Raw genomic sequence first — 18,608 nt, 5'->3', positions numbered from 1 at the left:
AAGGATTCAAGTTTGATCATGTTTGGCCTATAATGAAAGATATGGAGAAATTTTCGGCCAATGACAATGCATCGCTGCCAGTATCCAAACAACATATCACAAATTTGGACTCATAACAGTCGGATACTCAAAAACCAGAATCTCCAATATCAGGTTCCCCTGCAGTAAATTCTTTTTCAATTAATTTAAGCAGTGATGAAAATGCAGGTGAAACTCCATCTCAATGACCTCTTGGAATGAAAAAATCCAAATTAAAGACAAAAGAGAAGAAATGTTTTGGATTTAATTTCTACGATGAAGGAAGGACATCGCGAGCTTATCAAAGTATTGCAAAAGGGATCTACCGATACACAACAAAATTATGTTATTAAGTTGTTAGCATTGCAAAATGAGCAAAAAAAAAATAGAAATTCGTCGACAACAAATAGAATTGACTAAAATTCAGAAGGAGAATAAAGTTTTGTATATGGATCTAAGCACAATTGGCGATCCAGAAATGCGTCAAATTGTTCAAAATGAACGAGCAAGAATTATGCAAAAAAAAGATGTTGAACGTCGTCAACATGATGGCAACGCATTTGGAAAATATTTTGGTGATTTTGAAGGATCTGGATCCGGATCCGATTTTTCAAATTATTAATGATTTAGTTTGTTTATCTTTTATTAATTTTGTATTTAATTAAAAAAAGTAAAAAAATATAATAAAACTCCTTTTTTTCGCCAAATTGGCGTTTGGCGCAGAGGGAAATGGAGCTGTGCTATTTCGCAAAACAGCGCAGCTATGTTGGAGAAGAACTTCACGTCATTTTTGTGCTTTTCACACCATTTTGGTGTAGGGATTGGAGTTGCCCTTATGACTTTACTGTTGGTTAAATATATATAAACATATGCAACATGAATATTGATCAATATGTTATATCGTTAGACGTGCGTGATTCGGAAAATTTCATGTGGATAAATATTTGTTTGATAAATAAATCATTTCAACCATGATGAATTCTAATATACTAGCGACCGAAAGTACACACGTTTCGTGTAACATAATATTAGATATTTGAAATATTCTTTAATAAATTTATAGAATGAATATTAGACATTTATAATTTGATATGAATATTATAATTAGTGTGTTCGAACATATTATTGTGTATAACAAAAAAGCTATTTTTCTATTAAACTTAATTTTCAATAAAAATGTAATAATATCATGGTAGAAAAAAAAAAGAAAGGTTTTTTTTGGTGCTGAAGAGGAGGGTAAAGAGGAAAGAAAATTTGGTGTCCTCAAACAGTTTTTCTAACCCTCTCAGCTATTATAATATATATATATATATATATATATATATATATATATATATATATATATATATATATATATATATATATATATATATAAATTAAAAAAATTGCGTGTTAAATAATTTTTATTTTCAAAAATTAGAAAATATATTAAAATTAAATACAATATAGATGTTTTTTTTATATAAAAATTTATTGTGTTCTATAATAATTGTTGTATAACTTATAAGGACTGATAGATGACTGAAATTTGGAGATGATAGCATGTGTGTGTTAACGAATTTACAGTGTTTAATATTAAATAATATAAAATAAATATTGTTATTAAATTAAAAGTATAGCATGAAAGCAAAATTAGTTATCGACTATACTTTAGTAAGATAATAAAGGAATTAATAGGGAGTAGGTCTCTTGTGAGACGGTCTTACAAATCTTTATCTGTGAGACATGTTTACCTTACCGATATTCATGATATAAAGTAATACTCTTATTATAAAAAGTAATAATTTTTCATATATTACTCAAATAAGATATTTCTCTTACAAAATACGACTTGTGAGACCGTCTCACACAAGTTTTTACCTTTAGTAGGACATAATATCCAACACTTTACAATTTGAAAGGATCCAAGTTCCTTCCAACCTAAACTTAAATTAATATCTATCTTGACACATACCTGAAAGTTAACGAGTTCTACCCCTTAAACTTGTCCAAGAAGTGAGACAATTACATTCGTAATATTTTTAATTTTGAAATCGTACGTTTGTAACGTAATTTTTTTAAAAAAAAAAAAGCCAGAAAAAATTCGATTAGACTCTGTGTAATCCAATAATTCATATAAATCTCATAAAATATAAATTGAATATTAAAATACATATAAACCATATAATTCCCATATAAAAGAAAATTTCAAGAAAGTAGGGAGTGGAATGTTTAGAATACGCACTATCTGATCCATACCCAATTAACATTATCCAACCCGAACTAAAAGGTTTGGGTCAGATTTGTGTCGGGTACCCGTTCTACTCGGACCCATTGTCATCTCCACTTATAATCTAGATAAATGGTTTTGGATCATAACGTAATGGGCTCGAGTTGGATCTTTCGGGCCTTAGGAGATGGGCTAGACTGGGTCTTTAAGGACTACAAAATCAAGGCAATAATCAATTCAAAGCAAATTAACATAATAGAAGGGGGTTTAAGGAGAAGATTTCACTGCATTCAAGAATTCAATTCTTTTGTTTAGAACAATTAACGATTCAATCAATTGTTTCTCCTCAAAGGAAGTTGAATTGGATAACTGCAGCAATGGGGACAGTGAAAAGGATAGTGAGGAAAGGATCGTTACTTGGTGAAATGGGTTTCATTAAAGGAGGCGGAAATATAAACTGGTTTCCGGGGCACATGGCGGCCGCCACTCGGGCCATCCGGGATCGTCTCAAGTTGTCAGATTTCGTCATTGAAGTGCGAGACGCCCGGGTAAGGACAATTATTGCTTTTTCTTCGGAAAATGGTCGATTTTTCGTGGAGCTGAGCTGGATTGTAGTTCATAATTGCACGAATCACGTAAACTGCGCTAACACGAAGTATGTAATCGTTGGCACATGTTCATTTTAATTTAAAAATCAGTTTTCCTTCGTTTGAATGAAGATTAATTAGCTAAGAGATAAATACCATATCATTTATTATCGATGCTTTTGTTTGTGGAGTTTCTATCAAATTGTTAAATTCATGATGATTGTTGTTATTTTTTCTGAAGTTTCTTGAAGGATTGGGTGTTTTGTGTAGATTCCATTGTCATCTGCAAATAACGAGCTGCAACCAATGCTGGTGGGGAAAAGGCGTGTCATTGCTCTCAACAAGAAAGACTTGGCGAACCCCAATATTATGCATGTACTTAGTTTTTCTTCTTTTCATGGTTGCATTTCAATTTTCAAGTATAAAGACATGGGATTAGATGACCTTGTAGGTGATTGTTTAGAGAGGGTGGGGGTGGAAGAATATGTACATTGCTCCAAGTTAAGTTTTTTTTTTCTAGTCTATTGTTTAGAAATAGTTTTCATCAAGATTTTACGTATTTATCTAATCACAATGCTAATTCTTATTTTTATTAAAGTTTTGATTGCAACTGCTAGGGAGTTGTGAGTTGAGATACTGTTGATGGAAGTCACAATGGCGATGATGCTTTATTATGCTCATCAGGATGTTCTTTAACATGCTACTTTTCCTGCAAAGCTACTTGTTGATTGATAAAAAAATTTAGCATTTAGTGAGTCAAATTCATTTTCTTATAAATGTGACTTTGTTGATGCGCTCTTTGCTTGTTTTATATCTTACAGAAATGGATTCACTATTTTGACTCATGCGAACAAGATTGCCTTTCAATAAATGCGCATAGCAAGAGTTCTGTTAAAAAGGTCTGTCCATATCTTACCCTTCCGAACTAGAAACATGCATAAGCATCTTTTTATTAATTGGTTAAAGCTGAAGTCTATCCTGTTTGCTGTGTACATGACTAAAGATTTTGTTTCCCTGACAACAGATAGTCATAAATATTGATATGATCTTTATAGAACTTTTTGATGCCTAAATAACCTGTGTGATATTCATCTATTTTTGCACATAAACTCTGGTCAACACTCCCCATAGTGTTTCTTTTACATGATACCAAGATTGTTTTGTCTTGCATCACACTTGCTCATGTAAAGCTTCTTGATCTTGTGGAGTTCAAACTGAAAGAGGTAATCTCGAGAGAGCCAACTCTCCTTGTCATGGTGGTTGGTGTTCCCAATGTTGGGAAATCGGCCCTAATCAATTCTATCCACCAAATAGCATCAATCCGGTTTCCAGGTGAGATATTTGTTTCATTATTTTGTCATGGGTGTCTCTATAACCAGTCTATATGCACTCATTAATGTTCTTAGTTGCATACTAGTGCAGGAGAAGAGGAAGCGAGCCACAGTGGGACCTTTACCTGGAGTTACTCAAGATATTGCTGGATTTAAGGTAAACATTTTCATCAAAAGCTAAAAGGGAAAAACACCTCTTTTTAAAAAAATTTGGGGTTGAAGTACTGATTCTTTCTTTTGAATGAGCTGAGTTAATAGCACGCCATAAATGAGTACTCATTATTGGTATTGATAATTTTATGTTCACGAGCAAGGGATCTAGTCATGGGGCGATTCACGGAGAATTGTCCACTCTCAATGGTGTGAGCGTGTTTATGGGATTTTCGCCTACGTCTCGCTATTTTGATAAATGTTGGTTGAGACTCGTTGAAGAGAGAACCTCACAATCTCCAAACTCTTAGATAGAAGAAAAAAAATTAGAGGTCCTTTTTTATCTCCAAAACATCCAATAAATAAACAAGCATCTTGGCAATCAAGAAAACTAAAAAGAACCAAAAGATAAACTCCCGGACAATTGAGATAAACTCTTATTTTAAAGAAAACAAACGAGAGGAAAATCTGGAAATCCCATCACTTCCAATCACTATCTACTGCAACTTTGAACTTCCCATGTATATATGCCTTTGCTAAACGATATCTTTTGACGCTGGTGGGCTGGGCTTGGCACTTGTTGCTTAATGTGGGTTTGGGCTCGTTTCTGGTTACTTTTGGGTTGTGACAGTCGTGACTACACCCCTCTGGAGACATGTCAGCGTCCCCGATCACAAATGAAGGAAACTCAACGACAAGGTGGAAGCATCATACCAAGAAGCCTCGGTGGGCGAGAGGCCGGCCCAATGGATCAACAGCTCCGACGTCCCTGCTGAACTCGGAAATCTAGACTGGTCAATGGCTGGGGTGACAGGTCTTCTGGGTTGAGCATGTGCAGGTCCGAACTATGGGGAATAGTACCCTTAAATGGCTTCAGAGAGGAGGCATGGAACACTGGGTGGATCGATGAGGAGTTAGGGAGGTTGAGCTTGTATGCAACCTGGACAATGCATGCAATAACTTCCAAGAGGCCATCATAGCGTGGAGAGTGCTTCTTATTTACACGGGCAGCCACACTAGAATTGCGGTATGGTTGCACGCCCATTGAAAAATAGACATCCCTGTTTGAGGAATCACAACGCCTCTTTATGAGATTCTGAGTATGCAATAGGCGTTGCAGGAGGTGTTTCGGGAGCTCGTCTGGCGTTTGTAACTCTGTTGACAACCTCTAATTTTGCCACCCCTGGACAAAACTATAAAAGACGTGGCGGTGGGCATCTGTAAAATACTTCAAATGGGGATGAACGCAAGGAATAATGGAAGTTGGTGTTATAGCAGAGTTCTGCCCCAATCAAACCACGAGGTTCATTTCGTAGGAAAGTCATCTAAGAAGCAACGAAGATACATTGCCACAATACGGTTAATCACCTCTGTTTGGCCATCTGACTGAGGATGGCTAGCCGAAGTAAAACAAAGTTGAGTTCTACTGAGGCGTAATAGTTTCTTCCAAAATCGGCTAGTGAATGTTGTGTCTGTTACATACGATGGACTCCGGCAGCCCGTGAAGATTGAAATATTCTCGAAGAAAATCCGAGCAACAAGTGCTACCGTGTAAGGGTCTGAGCGAGCAAAAAAATGCGCATATTTTGAAAATTTGTCAACCACGACCAAGAGAACATTTTTGCCCTCTGACTCGAGTAGCTGATAGGATCGGTTTTAACACGAACAAGGGTGTTTCAAATACAATATTCTCAATGAGCTGTAATAGCTCGTGTTTTAAGAATATATCAACACCGATATATTAAATCGAGTTTGGTTTTACAGCAAGCGGAAAATACTAGAAATAATCTTTCGTGAAGAAAATTGAAATAATGCAAGGATCAATTTGAGCTTGTATCAGTTCAGTTATAGTGAGAACTGAATAGATCAAATCAGTTTTAAAACAGATACAATGCAAAACAAGTAAAAAAGAGAGAATTTGTTTATGGATGTTTGGAGCTAAATCTCCTACGTCACCTCTTTTACCTCGTAGATAGGATACACTAGAAGACTTTGATTTGTACAACACGAAAAGTGTTCTCACACACTGAGGGATTTGTGCCTCTAATTCTTGTCTTCTTCTTTTTTCACACTTGTGTTCTTGATAGTCTTCATCTTGTATTTTATAGATGTGAAGGTGATCGTACATCAAGACTCATCAATTATTTCCATTGCAATTTGAATCTGTTTCCCGAAAAGATGTCTTCATTTTCTGATAGTCATTCGGAAAACTTTCCTACTTTAAGCTCTGCTACAACGTTCATTATTGTACTTCGATCGTACAATTGTTTGAACCTTTGTGCAGTCTGCTCCAAACGGATGCTCTGAACTGCTCAGCTAAACTGGTCTTCGACTAGTCTTGAACTGGTTCTCCGAATTGGTCAGCAACTAGTCTTCGAACTGGTTTGGTGAAATCAGTTGGCTCGTTAGCTGGACTTATTTCAGTGATTCAGTTGAACTGTTCAGTTGGGCTCTTCATCAGCTGGTCGGGCTTCTGAAGGTCTTCTGATGAATCACTTATCAGCTGGACAATCAGTTGAAATGGTCTTTAATATATCTGTGAGACTGGTTTAATTTGGGCAATCAGTTGACACTTTCAGTTTGCGACTCGATAGCTTCAGTTTTGGCTTGGTAACTGATCAGTTCGAAACCTTATCAGTTTCAGCTTTCTGTGCACTTAAGTAAACTGTTAGAAACAAAATAACAAGTTTTTTTTAACATAAAAATCAAGATTGCGAACATGAAATGTTCTAACAAGCTCCCATTTTTTGATGATCACAACAAGTCTCCCCTTTGTGAGAATTAAAAACAATTTAAAACATTTTAGCGAGTCAGTTTTTTAAAAAATTATTAAGTTCGAGGGATAAAACATTTAAACAATTTAAAAACTCCCTCTCAAAAAACGAATAAAAAACTCCTTAAAAACGGAAAAAAAAAATCAGTTCAAGGTTAAAACATTTGAACAATTAAAAACTCCCCCTCAAAAACTGAATTAAAAACTCCCCCTTAAAAATATAATCGATTATGCGATAAAAAAATTTAGCAGCCTTTGACATTCAAGCAGTTTGAGGCAACAGATCTGGAAATAGTTGTTCAATTACATAGAAACCAACTGGATAAACATGATGTTTATTTAATCAAACACGGCCTCTTGTATCATACATTTAAACACACCATCATGTATAAGGGAAATTACGACTACATAACTAATTTTAAATAACATCAAATATTAGTCAGTTTTATACATAATATAACTGGATATATCAACAACTGGTTGCCTTGCATCGATCTTGAGTTCTTTGTCAGAAGAACAACTAACTAACTGTCTTGGACTTGATCTCTGTGCTGGCTAACTAGTCTAGCTGATGCAAACTGGACACAACTGACGCTGAACCGCATTGATCATTTAAACTGATCTGATATGGCAAGGAAGCGGCGTGTGCCGCTGATGATTAAGCTCTTTAATCATCTAACGTTTCAGCTGGTAGTTGGGTTTCGTCTGTATGATCAGTTGAACTGGTAGGCTGACAACTGAAATCTGATCCACTGATCAGTATGGCTATCCTGTTGTCAGTTTGGCTCAAAGCTCTGCAAGCTGCTAAAACAACTAATATACGGAGTCGAGAGAAGTGGCTACAATATTGGTTGCAGTTACAAAAAATCTTCTCTCTTCCCTCGGCAAAAACATATAAAATTTTTAAAACTATTTTGAATGCTATTTTAAATTGCTTTTGAAACACATTTTAAAAAATCAGTTTTCAAAGGTTCTTCTTAGAACAGTCTGCTCTGATACCATATTGGTGTGTTTCGAACACAATATTCTCAATGAGATACGATAGATCGTGTTCAAAGAATGTTAACACCGATGAATTAAATTGAATTTGGTTTTTACACCAAGAAGAAAATACTCGAAATAATCCTTCGTGAAGAAAACTGAAATAATGCAAGAATCAGTTTGAGCTCGTATCAGTTCAGTTGTAGTGAAAACAGAACTGATATCAGTTGAACTGGTCAAATCAGTTTTAAAACAGATACAATGCAAAACAAGTGAAAGACAGAATTTGTTTACGGATGTTCGGAGTTGAATCTCTTACGTTACTTATTCTACGTTACAGATAGGATACACTAGAAGACTTTGATTTATCTAACTTTTTGTATAAATCCACTCAGCTTAAGACTTACCCTACTGCCTAACTGAACTCCTAACACTCAACTAGACTGAAGGCAGCATCGCTCAGCCCGCACCAGTTAACGTCTTTGTGCGAAGACTACAAACACATTGTTTATCGTCTTTGTGTTAAGACTCACTCAACTGAACTTTAAGGATCAACTCTTTGGTATATGTGAGTGATTGTGTGTGTGTGTGATAAATGATCTATGAATACAATACGAAGTTGACACACTAAGAGATTTGTGCTTCTAATCTAAGCTTATAGCATGTGGAAGTGTTCCCTCAAATCTGGGCTAGCTGCTTCTTGTAAGCTGATGTGAGTTACTGCGTGCCATGTCTTCTTCTTTTTGCACACACTTGTATTCTTGATGGTCTTCATCTTGGATTTATAAATGCGAAGGTGATCGTACATCAAGACTCATCAATTATGTCCGTCGCAATTTGAATCTGTTTCCCGAAAAGGTGTCTTCACTTTCTGACAGTGATTCTAGAAACTTTCACTTTAGCTCTGCTGCAACGTTAATTATTATGCTTTGATCGTACAATTGTTTGAACATTTGTGCAAAGCTGGATTCTACTTGTAAAGCTAGGCGATCTGCAAACTGGTCTGCCCTGAACTGGTCTTTGACTGGTTCTCCAAACTGGTCAGCAACTGGTATGGTGAAATCAGTTGGCTCGTCAGCTGGACTGACTTCACCGATTCAACTAAACTGATCAGATGGGCTCTTCATCAGTTGGCCAGGCTTTCGAAGGTCTTCTGCTGAATCACCTATCAGCTGGACAGTCAATTGAACTGGTTCAATTTGAGCAATCAATTGGCACTTTCAGTTTGCGTTTCGATAACTTCAGTTTTGGTTCGATAACTGATCAGTTCGGATTCGGTAACTGATCAGTTCGAAAACTGATCAGTTTCAGCTTTTTGCGCACTTAAGTAAACTTTTTAGAAATAAAATAACAAGTTTTGTTAACATCAAAATCAAGACTGCGAATATTAAATGTTCCAACTGTAGCCCTTCGATAAAATCCATAGAAATGTCCGTCCACGCGTGGTTATGAACTGGAAGAGGCTGTAATAAACCTGTTTGCACACTCCGCAACAAACCCTTTATTTTGGGCGCGCATGCGTGGCCAGTAGAAATCCCACGTGATCCGATGCGTAGTCTTTAGATAGCCCTCATGGCAAGAATTATGAACAAAAGAAATGATAGTGCCTGCTAATGCAGAATTTGAAGGCAAACAAACCTTCTGGTTATACCAAATGAGGTCATCCGAAAAATCCCAGGCGCCAAAAGCTTCACCCGCTTGCACCTTCTCGATCAAGGACTGCAAATTTGGCCTAGAGAGGGTTTCAGACCTAATTTCAGTTAGCTATTCCAGACGTGGGATTGACAAGGCGCAAATAGAGCCACTTTCGGGTTCATCTTGTCTAGAGAGTCCGTCGACGACCATATTAGATTTTTCCGACTTATATTCCACCTGGAATCAAACCCCAACAACTTACTGATCCATCGTTGTTGAGGGGAAGTCGTGATACGTTGTTCTGACGGAAATTTGAAGCTCGTATGGTGGTAATTTACGGTGTTGCAGCACCAAAGTATGGTTATAGAAGGTAATGGGTCACCCGTTCTGAAGGACAGCTCTTAATCCGATCTCTGAAGCATTGCATTCCACCACAAATGGTTCCGAAAAATTAGGCAAGGCCAACACGGTGTGGATGTCATTGCTTTTTTAATTCTTCGAAAGTGCGTGTAGCATCTTGCGACCATATAAATGAGTTCTTGCGAAGGAGGCTAGTTAGGGGTGCGTAAATAATTCCATAATTCTTCACAAACTTGCGGTAATAACCCGCAACGCCAAGAAACCTGCGAAAGGCGCGAACAGAGGAGGGTGTCGGTCGATAATCAATGGCTGCAATTTTTGCGTCATCTACTTTGACCCCCGATTGAGTAACTCGATGGCCGAGGTATGCCACTTCGGTTTGAGCCAGAGCGCATAAGTGTTACACGTGATCTTCCCAAGATTTGTTGTAAACCAGAATGTCGTCGAAGAAGACGAGAACAAACAGCGTAAGTAATCCCCAAAGATAGAGTTCATAATGGCATGGAAGATAGATGGTGCACTGGTTAGCCCGAAGGGCATGACTAAAAATTCGAAGTCACCATGGTGAGTCCTGAATGCCGTCATGGGGATGCATGCTGGGTCCATCAAAACTTAGGGTAACCTGCTCAGAGATCGAGCTTGGTAAAGTACTGGGCCCCACTAAGCTCCTCCAACAACCCGTCAACTCTTGAAGGCTCGGTTGCTCCCTTCCGATGGATTCTGTTATTGTAAAGGCTAATGGGCCAGAATCCGAACTAAGATCTTCTCCCTGGAGACTGATAGAATTTCACTTAAATTCACGGCCATATTAGTGCAGTCCCAGTTAATGGCTCCAAGTGTGCACAACCAATTCACACCCAAGACCACTCCAAATTCGCCCATGGTATCAAGAAGAGATCCACGGAGAATTGGGCTATCCCCAGAACAGTCTGTACATCTCGGCACACTCCTAAACACTGAAGTTGTCTGCCATTGGCCTAAGTGGACCACGGGCACCCTTAAAGTGGGTCTGTTTTTCACTGATAACTGCAGCTTGCTTGCTTGCTGCGAGGACGAAACAAATTAGTGCTCCCTGAATTAATGAGTACCCCCTCAAGTGGCAGCCAAGAATCTCTCCCCAAATCTGCATTGTTTTTTTTGCGCCACAGGAGCCGGAAATTGTGTGAATAGAGGCCCCAAATTCATCTGAATATTGTTTGTCGGCGTGTTCATCATCGTAAGATGTGTCTTCTATTCCTTCCAATAGAAACAAGTGTTTGCATCGATGTCCCAGTGCGTATTTCTCATCACAGTTGAAGCAGAGCCCCTTGGATCACCGTTTTCCCAACTTTGTTCTACTCAATCATTTGATAATTGGTGTATGCTGCTGCTGCTGGAAGCCATTGCGCAAGGGTACATGCGTTTCCTCCCTCGGGTTGTCGTGTGTGGCTCATATAATCTTGCCAGATTCATAGGAGTAGTGAGAGTGGTCGGGCGGTGGACTTTATCTTCTATAGCAATTCTCCTACGCAATCCAATAATGAGCAATTGGACTTCTGCTTTGATGTTAAGGAAAAAGAATAGGCAACTCCTCGAAACGTTCTTGATAAACATCCACAGAACCGATTTGGCATAGTTTGGCCGGATCGCCAAAGGTATCACATCGAATGGTTGGCCCAAACCTAAGATCGCATTTTCTGCAAAGTCATCACACTAAATTCCTGGCTGATCCCGTTTTAATTTGCGAAACCACAATTGTTCCTTGCCGTCAAGGTGGAAGGATGCCAACCCCACTTTTTTCTGCGTCGTTGTGCATGTTCAAAGAAATGCTCGCAGTGATTTGATTTTCGCCCATGCCTCGCTAATTTTATAAATGTTGGTTGAGGCTCGTTGAAGTTCTCTCACGATATCCAAAGTCTTTGATAGACTGCCAAAATTCAGATGTCCCATTTAATTTCCAATAAATAAACAATCGTTTTGGCAATCAAGAAAACTGAGATAAAAATCCCTATCTAAATTAGAAGATAAACTCCCAAACAATTGAGATAAACTCATATTTTAAAGAAAACAAACGAGGGAAAATCTGGAAATCCTGTCTCTTCCAATCATGATCTAATCTGCAACTTTGAACTTCCCATGTGTATGCCTTCGATAAACGATGTCCTTTGACGCTGGTGGGCTGGGCTCGGTGCTTGTTGCTTCCTGTGGGTTTGGGCTCGTTTCTGGATACTACTGTGTTGTGACGGTCGTGACAGATAACCATGATAGTCCTTGTTTTGAATCGTGCACACAGTTGTCCATAGAAATTTTGTGGAATGTACATACATTCTGTTTATTGCTATGCAAGATGCTTCATTATAATTTGTTTGATTATTCGGTATCATACTTCCCTTTTAAATGGTTGGTTGCTATTCGAAGAACGCATGCAACCGATGGCTAAACAATTAGCTAGTGCTAGAGTAGTTAGCTTTCTAGGATTTTGGTTCAGTGATCGACTCATGTTTCTTTTTTGTCTGAAATGAAGATATTTTATATGTAGACAGAACAGAACAGTTTTGATTGATTTCTGCAAACAATCTTGCTGCTCTGGGGCATGATAGTTACCATTCTTGAAAAGCGCATCTTCTTTTGTCTCGATTTTCTGATAAAAACTACTTTTGGCTGTTTATGATGCATGCATCCTGTGTTAGTTTCCGTACCTTATGTATCACTCCATACAGATTGCACATCGACCTAGCATATACGTCTTGGACACACCAGGGGTGTTGGTTCCAAGTATTCCAGACATAGAAACTGGATTAAAGCTAGCTGTAGCAGGTTCAAAACATTCTTCATTGAATAAAAAGAAACCAAATTTTTCTATTTTGAATGCATATCGTTGCTGAACTCCAGTTCATGCAGGTTCTGTGAAAGATTCCATAGTTGGCGAAGAGAGGATCGTTCAGTATTTATTAGCCCTTATAATCATACGAGGCACTCCTCTACACTGGAAGAACTTGACCGAAAGAGAAACCGGAGGCTTGAATCCCGATTCTGATGATAAGCCTGATTATGATCTTAAAAATCTCGTGCCAACGAGGAGGAGAAAACCTCCCAGCAAATCTGATGTCCATTACATTGAGGTCACCTTTTTTGTTGGTTGACAGCTTATATTGACTATACTGATGGTGGTTACTACTCAGGTTGCAACCAAACTGTGTCTGAGCCAACGTTAATCCACTTTTGTGCAGGATATAGTCGTTGAAGTTCAACGCGCCCTGTGTGTAACACTCATGGAATTCAGTGGTGACTTGGAGGATGAAAATGACTTGGGAAACCTTATTGAACTACAGTTTGAGGCATTGAAGAAGGCTTTAAAGGTACCCCATAAAACTTCGGAGGCACGAACAATTGTATCGAAGAAATTCCTCACACTATTTCGGGCAGGGAAGCTTGGTACATTCATTCTTGACGATGTTCCAGAACCTAACGAGCCCATACGCTAAATTATTTTTCATGGTACCATTGAAGAATCATGAAAAGATTATGGTTTTTCTTGGCTAACGATCATTTCGATAGCTGAGTGCAATCAAAAATTTATTTTCGGTATATTCAATTTCAAATTTCATGTTCTTATGCATGTAAAATATTTCTGTTGAAACTAGGAATGTATACGTGCCATGCACATAGATAAATAATAATGAAATATATAATAATGAGATTTAGATAATGTTTAAAATCGAATAACATATTTTTTACGAGTATTTATAAATCTAAATATATATAAAACACAAAAAATGAAAATATATTATGACAATAAATCATATATATTTACTTATTCATATGACACTTTCAATCCGTGTGATTATAATATAATGACAGCTCTCTCAAATTAGAAAATATAAATTTTCATCCAAATATAATTTACAATGAGAAAATAATAAAAATAACATAATAATAAAGTTTATCAAAATCAAAATCACGATTTACTTAAAGGAAGTAAACATAGACAAAATATTGGCAAATTAAATTATCTTAATTAACTAAATTATCATAATAATGTTAAAATAAAACTACTACTAAATATTTATTAAATTAAATATCAATTGTGATTTTGCTAAATAAAATAGATATATAAAGAAGATAACATACAAAATTTTGTGAGAGAGCCTCGCGAGTCATTTTGTAAGACGAATCTCCTATTTGATTCACTAATGAAAAAAGCATTATTTTTATGATTATTATTATAAATGCGGGTAGAGTTGACCCATTTCACAGAAAACACACTATGAACATTAATTCTAAATTTGCAAGCACGTATAGACACATTATGATTTAAATTTTCTATGCATATAATATTTCAATAATGTTAAATAAAAATAATAAGCATAAAAACAACTGCAAACATTAAAAAAAATATATAAGGAAAAAATAATGTCACAAAAATAAAATGACATATTTAAATTTAAATAAAAAATTGACGCTTCTTAGTTCATATTTAAAAATCAACTTGTTGTAAAAGTGATGTATGTATATGTAAAATAAAAGATAAGATAAAAACGTTAAATATTCATTAGCAACCATGAAAAAATCAACTCATTTTAGCAACCAATTTCAGTAGCAACAAAAAAAAAACCATTTGTAAATTAATGAATTCAATATACATTAATGTCCAAAGTCATTTAAGATGTACAAGAAGTACTAAAAGAACCCATAAAAAAACCATTGATTTAATTTGCTAACTTAAATGAATAAGGGTATATTAGAAAATTCACAATTAGAACTCCTATATTTATATGTATGTTAGATATATATAATTTATTTATTTATACATATAAAAGTACAGATGAAAGGTTAAAAAATTTATTGTGAAAAGACCACATGACCTTTCATTCACACTTGGAAAATACTAAAAAAGTTAACATATAATTGTAAAATTTCTAAAATGATAAAAACATACATGTAAAATTAAATCATTTTTTTTTACGGTTAACACTTGTAATTATTTCATAGCCAAGATGTCCTTAGTTACAAGATGAATCAACCATAAGGGAAAAGCTCCAATCTCCCTTGCAAATTGAGACTTGGAGGAAATAACAAAAGCAGCTATCGAATGGACTACCACATTTGTCGATCGACGAACATGAAAAAGTGAAATGCTATTTCGAGAATTCAATAGAGATTTGATATCTGAAGCAATGGAGCCTGAATAGCTAAGGTTCTTTTCCGACCTTGTGACTGCTTGCACGGCAAGAAGAGAATCTGAGGCAACTTGATGAATCTGTAAGTTATGCAGTTGAGCCAATTTTAAACCCTCGTGAATAGCAATAAGCTCGGCGCATAAAACCGACTGGGGCATGTCAATCTTCCGTCCAAAAACTACTACTGGTTGTCCCTCGTGATTCCCCACCACTTCTCCAATAGCACAGCTGTTAGATTCCTCATTATAGGCTGCGTCAACATCCAATCGAAGCTTATATTCTGGTGGCGGCACCCACACGGCAGGGGGCGAACATTGTACATCAACATGCAATGTCGATAGAGCTACTTGAGCCAGTTGGAAATCATGCATCATGGTTTCACTCCAGTCTGTATTAGTAATTTCCAATCTCCCCTGACTCTTGTGAATCAACCGCAATCTTTCACTCCACGTCGCCCAAGTACGCATAGCAAACACTTCAAATCTTTCTTGCTAAGCTTATCCTTCACCACAAGAAGATATCGAACACTTCCAGGTGGTAGACCTATTTCAAGAACGGCCGGAAACAAGTTTCTTTCCAACAAGACTTTATGGCTGCACATAGGAATAAAGCATGGCCCGTAGAATCCCAACTCACCTGACACAGCGGACACATGTCTGCTACTGGAACATGATGAGTCTGCAAGTTTCTTTCCGGAGGAATTATATTATGTATCACTCTCCAGCAGAATATCTTGACTTTCGGCGGAAGCGAAAGAGCCCATAGGAATTTCTACCAGCTTTTTATTGTAATGCTCGAACTAGACAATGGTGAAACATAGAATCCTGAAGCTGCCTTATACCCTTCTCGGACTGTATATTTGCCTTTAGCATCAAATAACCAGAATCGGAAATCCTCATGTGGCGTCGCTGGTAGAGGAATAGCCAATATATCATGCACCAGATGAGGGGAAAAAAGCTGTTGTACGACAGATACCTTCCAACTCCCATTATCAATAAGGTCCCGAACCTTTCTGTTGTCTAGATTCGGAGACTGAGAAATTCTGATTTTTGATCTCGGAATCCATCTATCCCCAACCAGGTTTATCTTTGCCCCGTTGCCCACATGCCAACACAACCCGATATCCAGTAAAGAGCGACTCCATAACAACGACCTCCAGAGGTACGATGGGTTGCTGCCAAGGCCGGCCTCCATAATATCTTGGCGCCTGAAATATCTAGTTTTAAGCACATGGCCAACTAATGATCCCGGGTCTACTAATATACGCCATATCTGCTTTGCCAACAGTGCCTTATTAAACGTTTCAAGGTGTCGAAAACCCAACCCACCCATACACTTTGGCTGGCATAGTTCTTTCCAAAATTTCCAATGCATTCGTCTCTTTCCCTCCCCAACACCCCACCAGAAATTTGAGCATTCACGCTCTATCTCTTCACAAACCAATTTCGTGATTCGAAAACAGGACATAGCATAGGTGGGTATTGCCTGCAGTACTGATTTTATCAAAATCTCCTTACCCCCACCGAAAAATTTTTGTTGCCCCAACCTTGTATTCGTTTCACAACTCTCTCCACAAGATATCTGAACTGTAGTCTCTTGCTTCTAGTAGAGAACACTGGAGTCCAAGATAGACCTCATGCCCATGCACTAACGAAATGGCCAGTCTTTGACTTTATATTTTCTGCCAGTTGCGCATCAGTATTCGGGCTAAAAGAGAGCGAGGATTTCTCAAAGTTAATCAGCTGTCCCGAGGCCTTCTCATAAGAAGATAAGTAGTTCCGAATAGCCTCACAGTCTGCCATTGTCGCTCTAAAAAAGATAAGGCTATCATCTGCAAAGAACGGGTGAGTAATGGCTGGGCAAGATGAGGCAATACGAACTCTTGTTAATAGCCTGCGTTACTCAAGAGATATGAGAGTAGAAGATAAGCCATGAGCACACAAGACAAATAAATATGGGGACAGGGGGTCTCCCTGTCTTAAACCTCGGTCTGGTCTGACATTTCCAATTATTTCACCATTTAAGGAGAAGGAGTATCGGACAGTGCGCACACACCGCATAATTTTCTCCACCCAAATACGTGAAAATCCCAATCGGAGCATCATTCCTTCAAGAAAACCCAATTCCACTCTATCGTAGGCCTTACTCATGTCAAGCTTTAGTGCACCATAACCTTTCTGGCCATGTTTTCTGCTTCTGATCCAGTATAATGTTTCAAAACTGATAATGATGTTATCGACTTAACACTGCTAGGTTCAACATTCATGGTTTTTTCCTCTTTTCGGATGATAAATATTTCTCAGAACATTGAGTATGAGTCAAAGACATGTTTGAATTGAGATCGATGGAATTTCTTCCTTTCTGAATTAGATAGATTCATACCTGAATATCTGAAAAAGATTGACAATAAGTTCTTTCAAAATTGACTATATGTGGCTGCAGCTGTCCCGACATGTGTCACAGTTGTATATTGATTTATGATGGTTTTATTTTGTTCTGGAATGAAATTCATAGAGCAGACAAGATTGACATAGTCTTGTGGGGTGGCATAGTAAACAAGACCTGGATCAAGTGCGCGGTTTTGATCAACTTGCCCTGCTGGCTGCTCCTATGCCTAGAGGCGTTGCGACTCGATAATCGTAGAACATGTCCTTAATTGGTTCTCCAGTATTATCTAACGGATTGCAGTAGTTATCATGGAGGATTGAACTGCAGCAGGGCTCCACTCGTGGTGCGCTGCAATTAGAAGCGAAGCTATTCCGGAAATGTGAGGGCATGCCATTGAAGTTTTAAAACGCTATTCCCGACTTGTGGCCCGATAATAAAGGGATTATTTGACAGATTGAATGCTCTCTGGAATTCATTCACTGTATTATTAAGAATAGGTCTGAACCTATTTGTCAAACACCAAGCAACTACTTTATAGCAGACATTGCAAAGACTAATAGGCCGGAAGTCTTTCATAGTCATTGGACTCGGAATCTTCGGTATAAGAGTAATTATTGCGTCATTCCAGTCCTCAAGAGCCTCACCCTCATTGAGTATTTTTAAAATGGCTTCCGAGACATCTTTGCCTATCACATCCCAAAATTTTGAAAGAAGAAAGCAGGCATGCCATCTGGTCCTGGGGCTTTGTCTGGATGCAAGTCAAACATCGCCTTCTTCACTTCAGCCACTGTGAATGGATTACTTAGGATTGAATTTGTGTGATCATCAATTGTCTCCTTCACACAGTCCAGGATCTAGTTTCTATCATTTTCTGTAGGATTATCAGATAGGAACAGGTGACCAAAGTAGTCCTCCACAATCTCAGCCATGCTCCTCATCTCTGTGCACCAGTCCCCATGGGCCGAGACAAGACCAGTAATATGATTTCTAGATCTCCTTGCCGCCGCAGAAGCATGA

General features: G+C 37.6%; 2 protein-coding genes across 3 annotated transcripts; one reads left to right on the top strand and one right to left on the bottom strand.

Annotated features, from left to right (window-relative positions):
* Nucleotides 1-2,477: 2,477 nt before the first annotated feature.
* On the top strand, nt 2,478-13,635 carry LOC140827161 (short integuments 2, mitochondrial). Of its 2 annotated transcripts, none has more exons than XM_073189774.1 (8): nt 2,478-2,775; nt 3,085-3,189; nt 3,636-3,713; nt 4,005-4,146; nt 4,232-4,302; nt 12,744-12,840; nt 12,925-13,145; nt 13,254-13,635. In XM_073189774.1, the coding sequence occupies exons 1-8, from the start codon at nt 2,605-2,607 to the stop codon at nt 13,506-13,508; spliced, it is 1,140 nt and encodes a 379-aa protein (XP_073045875.1). In that variant the 5' UTR covers nt 2,478-2,604; the 3' UTR covers nt 13,509-13,635. The 2 variants fall into 2 exon arrangements, with proteins under 2 accessions (XP_073045875.1, XP_073045876.1); XM_073189775.1 differs by having other exon boundaries at nt 2,491-2,882.
* A 2,339-nt stretch (nt 13,636-15,974) lies between these two features.
* LOC140826976 (uncharacterized mitochondrial protein AtMg00310-like) lies at nt 15,975-16,670 on the bottom strand. Its single transcript, XM_073189541.1, has one exon. It carries the CDS (start codon nt 16,668-16,670, stop codon nt 15,975-15,977), a length of 696 nt encoding a protein of 231 aa, XP_073045642.1.
* Between the last annotated feature and the right edge of the window lie 1,938 nt (nt 16,671-18,608).

Source organism: Primulina eburnea, chromosome 3 (genome assembly GCF_022965805.1).
Source record: "Primulina eburnea isolate SZY01 chromosome 3, ASM2296580v1, whole genome shotgun sequence".
NCBI lineage: Eukaryota > Viridiplantae > Streptophyta > Magnoliopsida > Lamiales > Gesneriaceae > Primulina > Primulina eburnea.
This window is presented reverse-complemented; position numbering and strand designations above follow the sequence as displayed.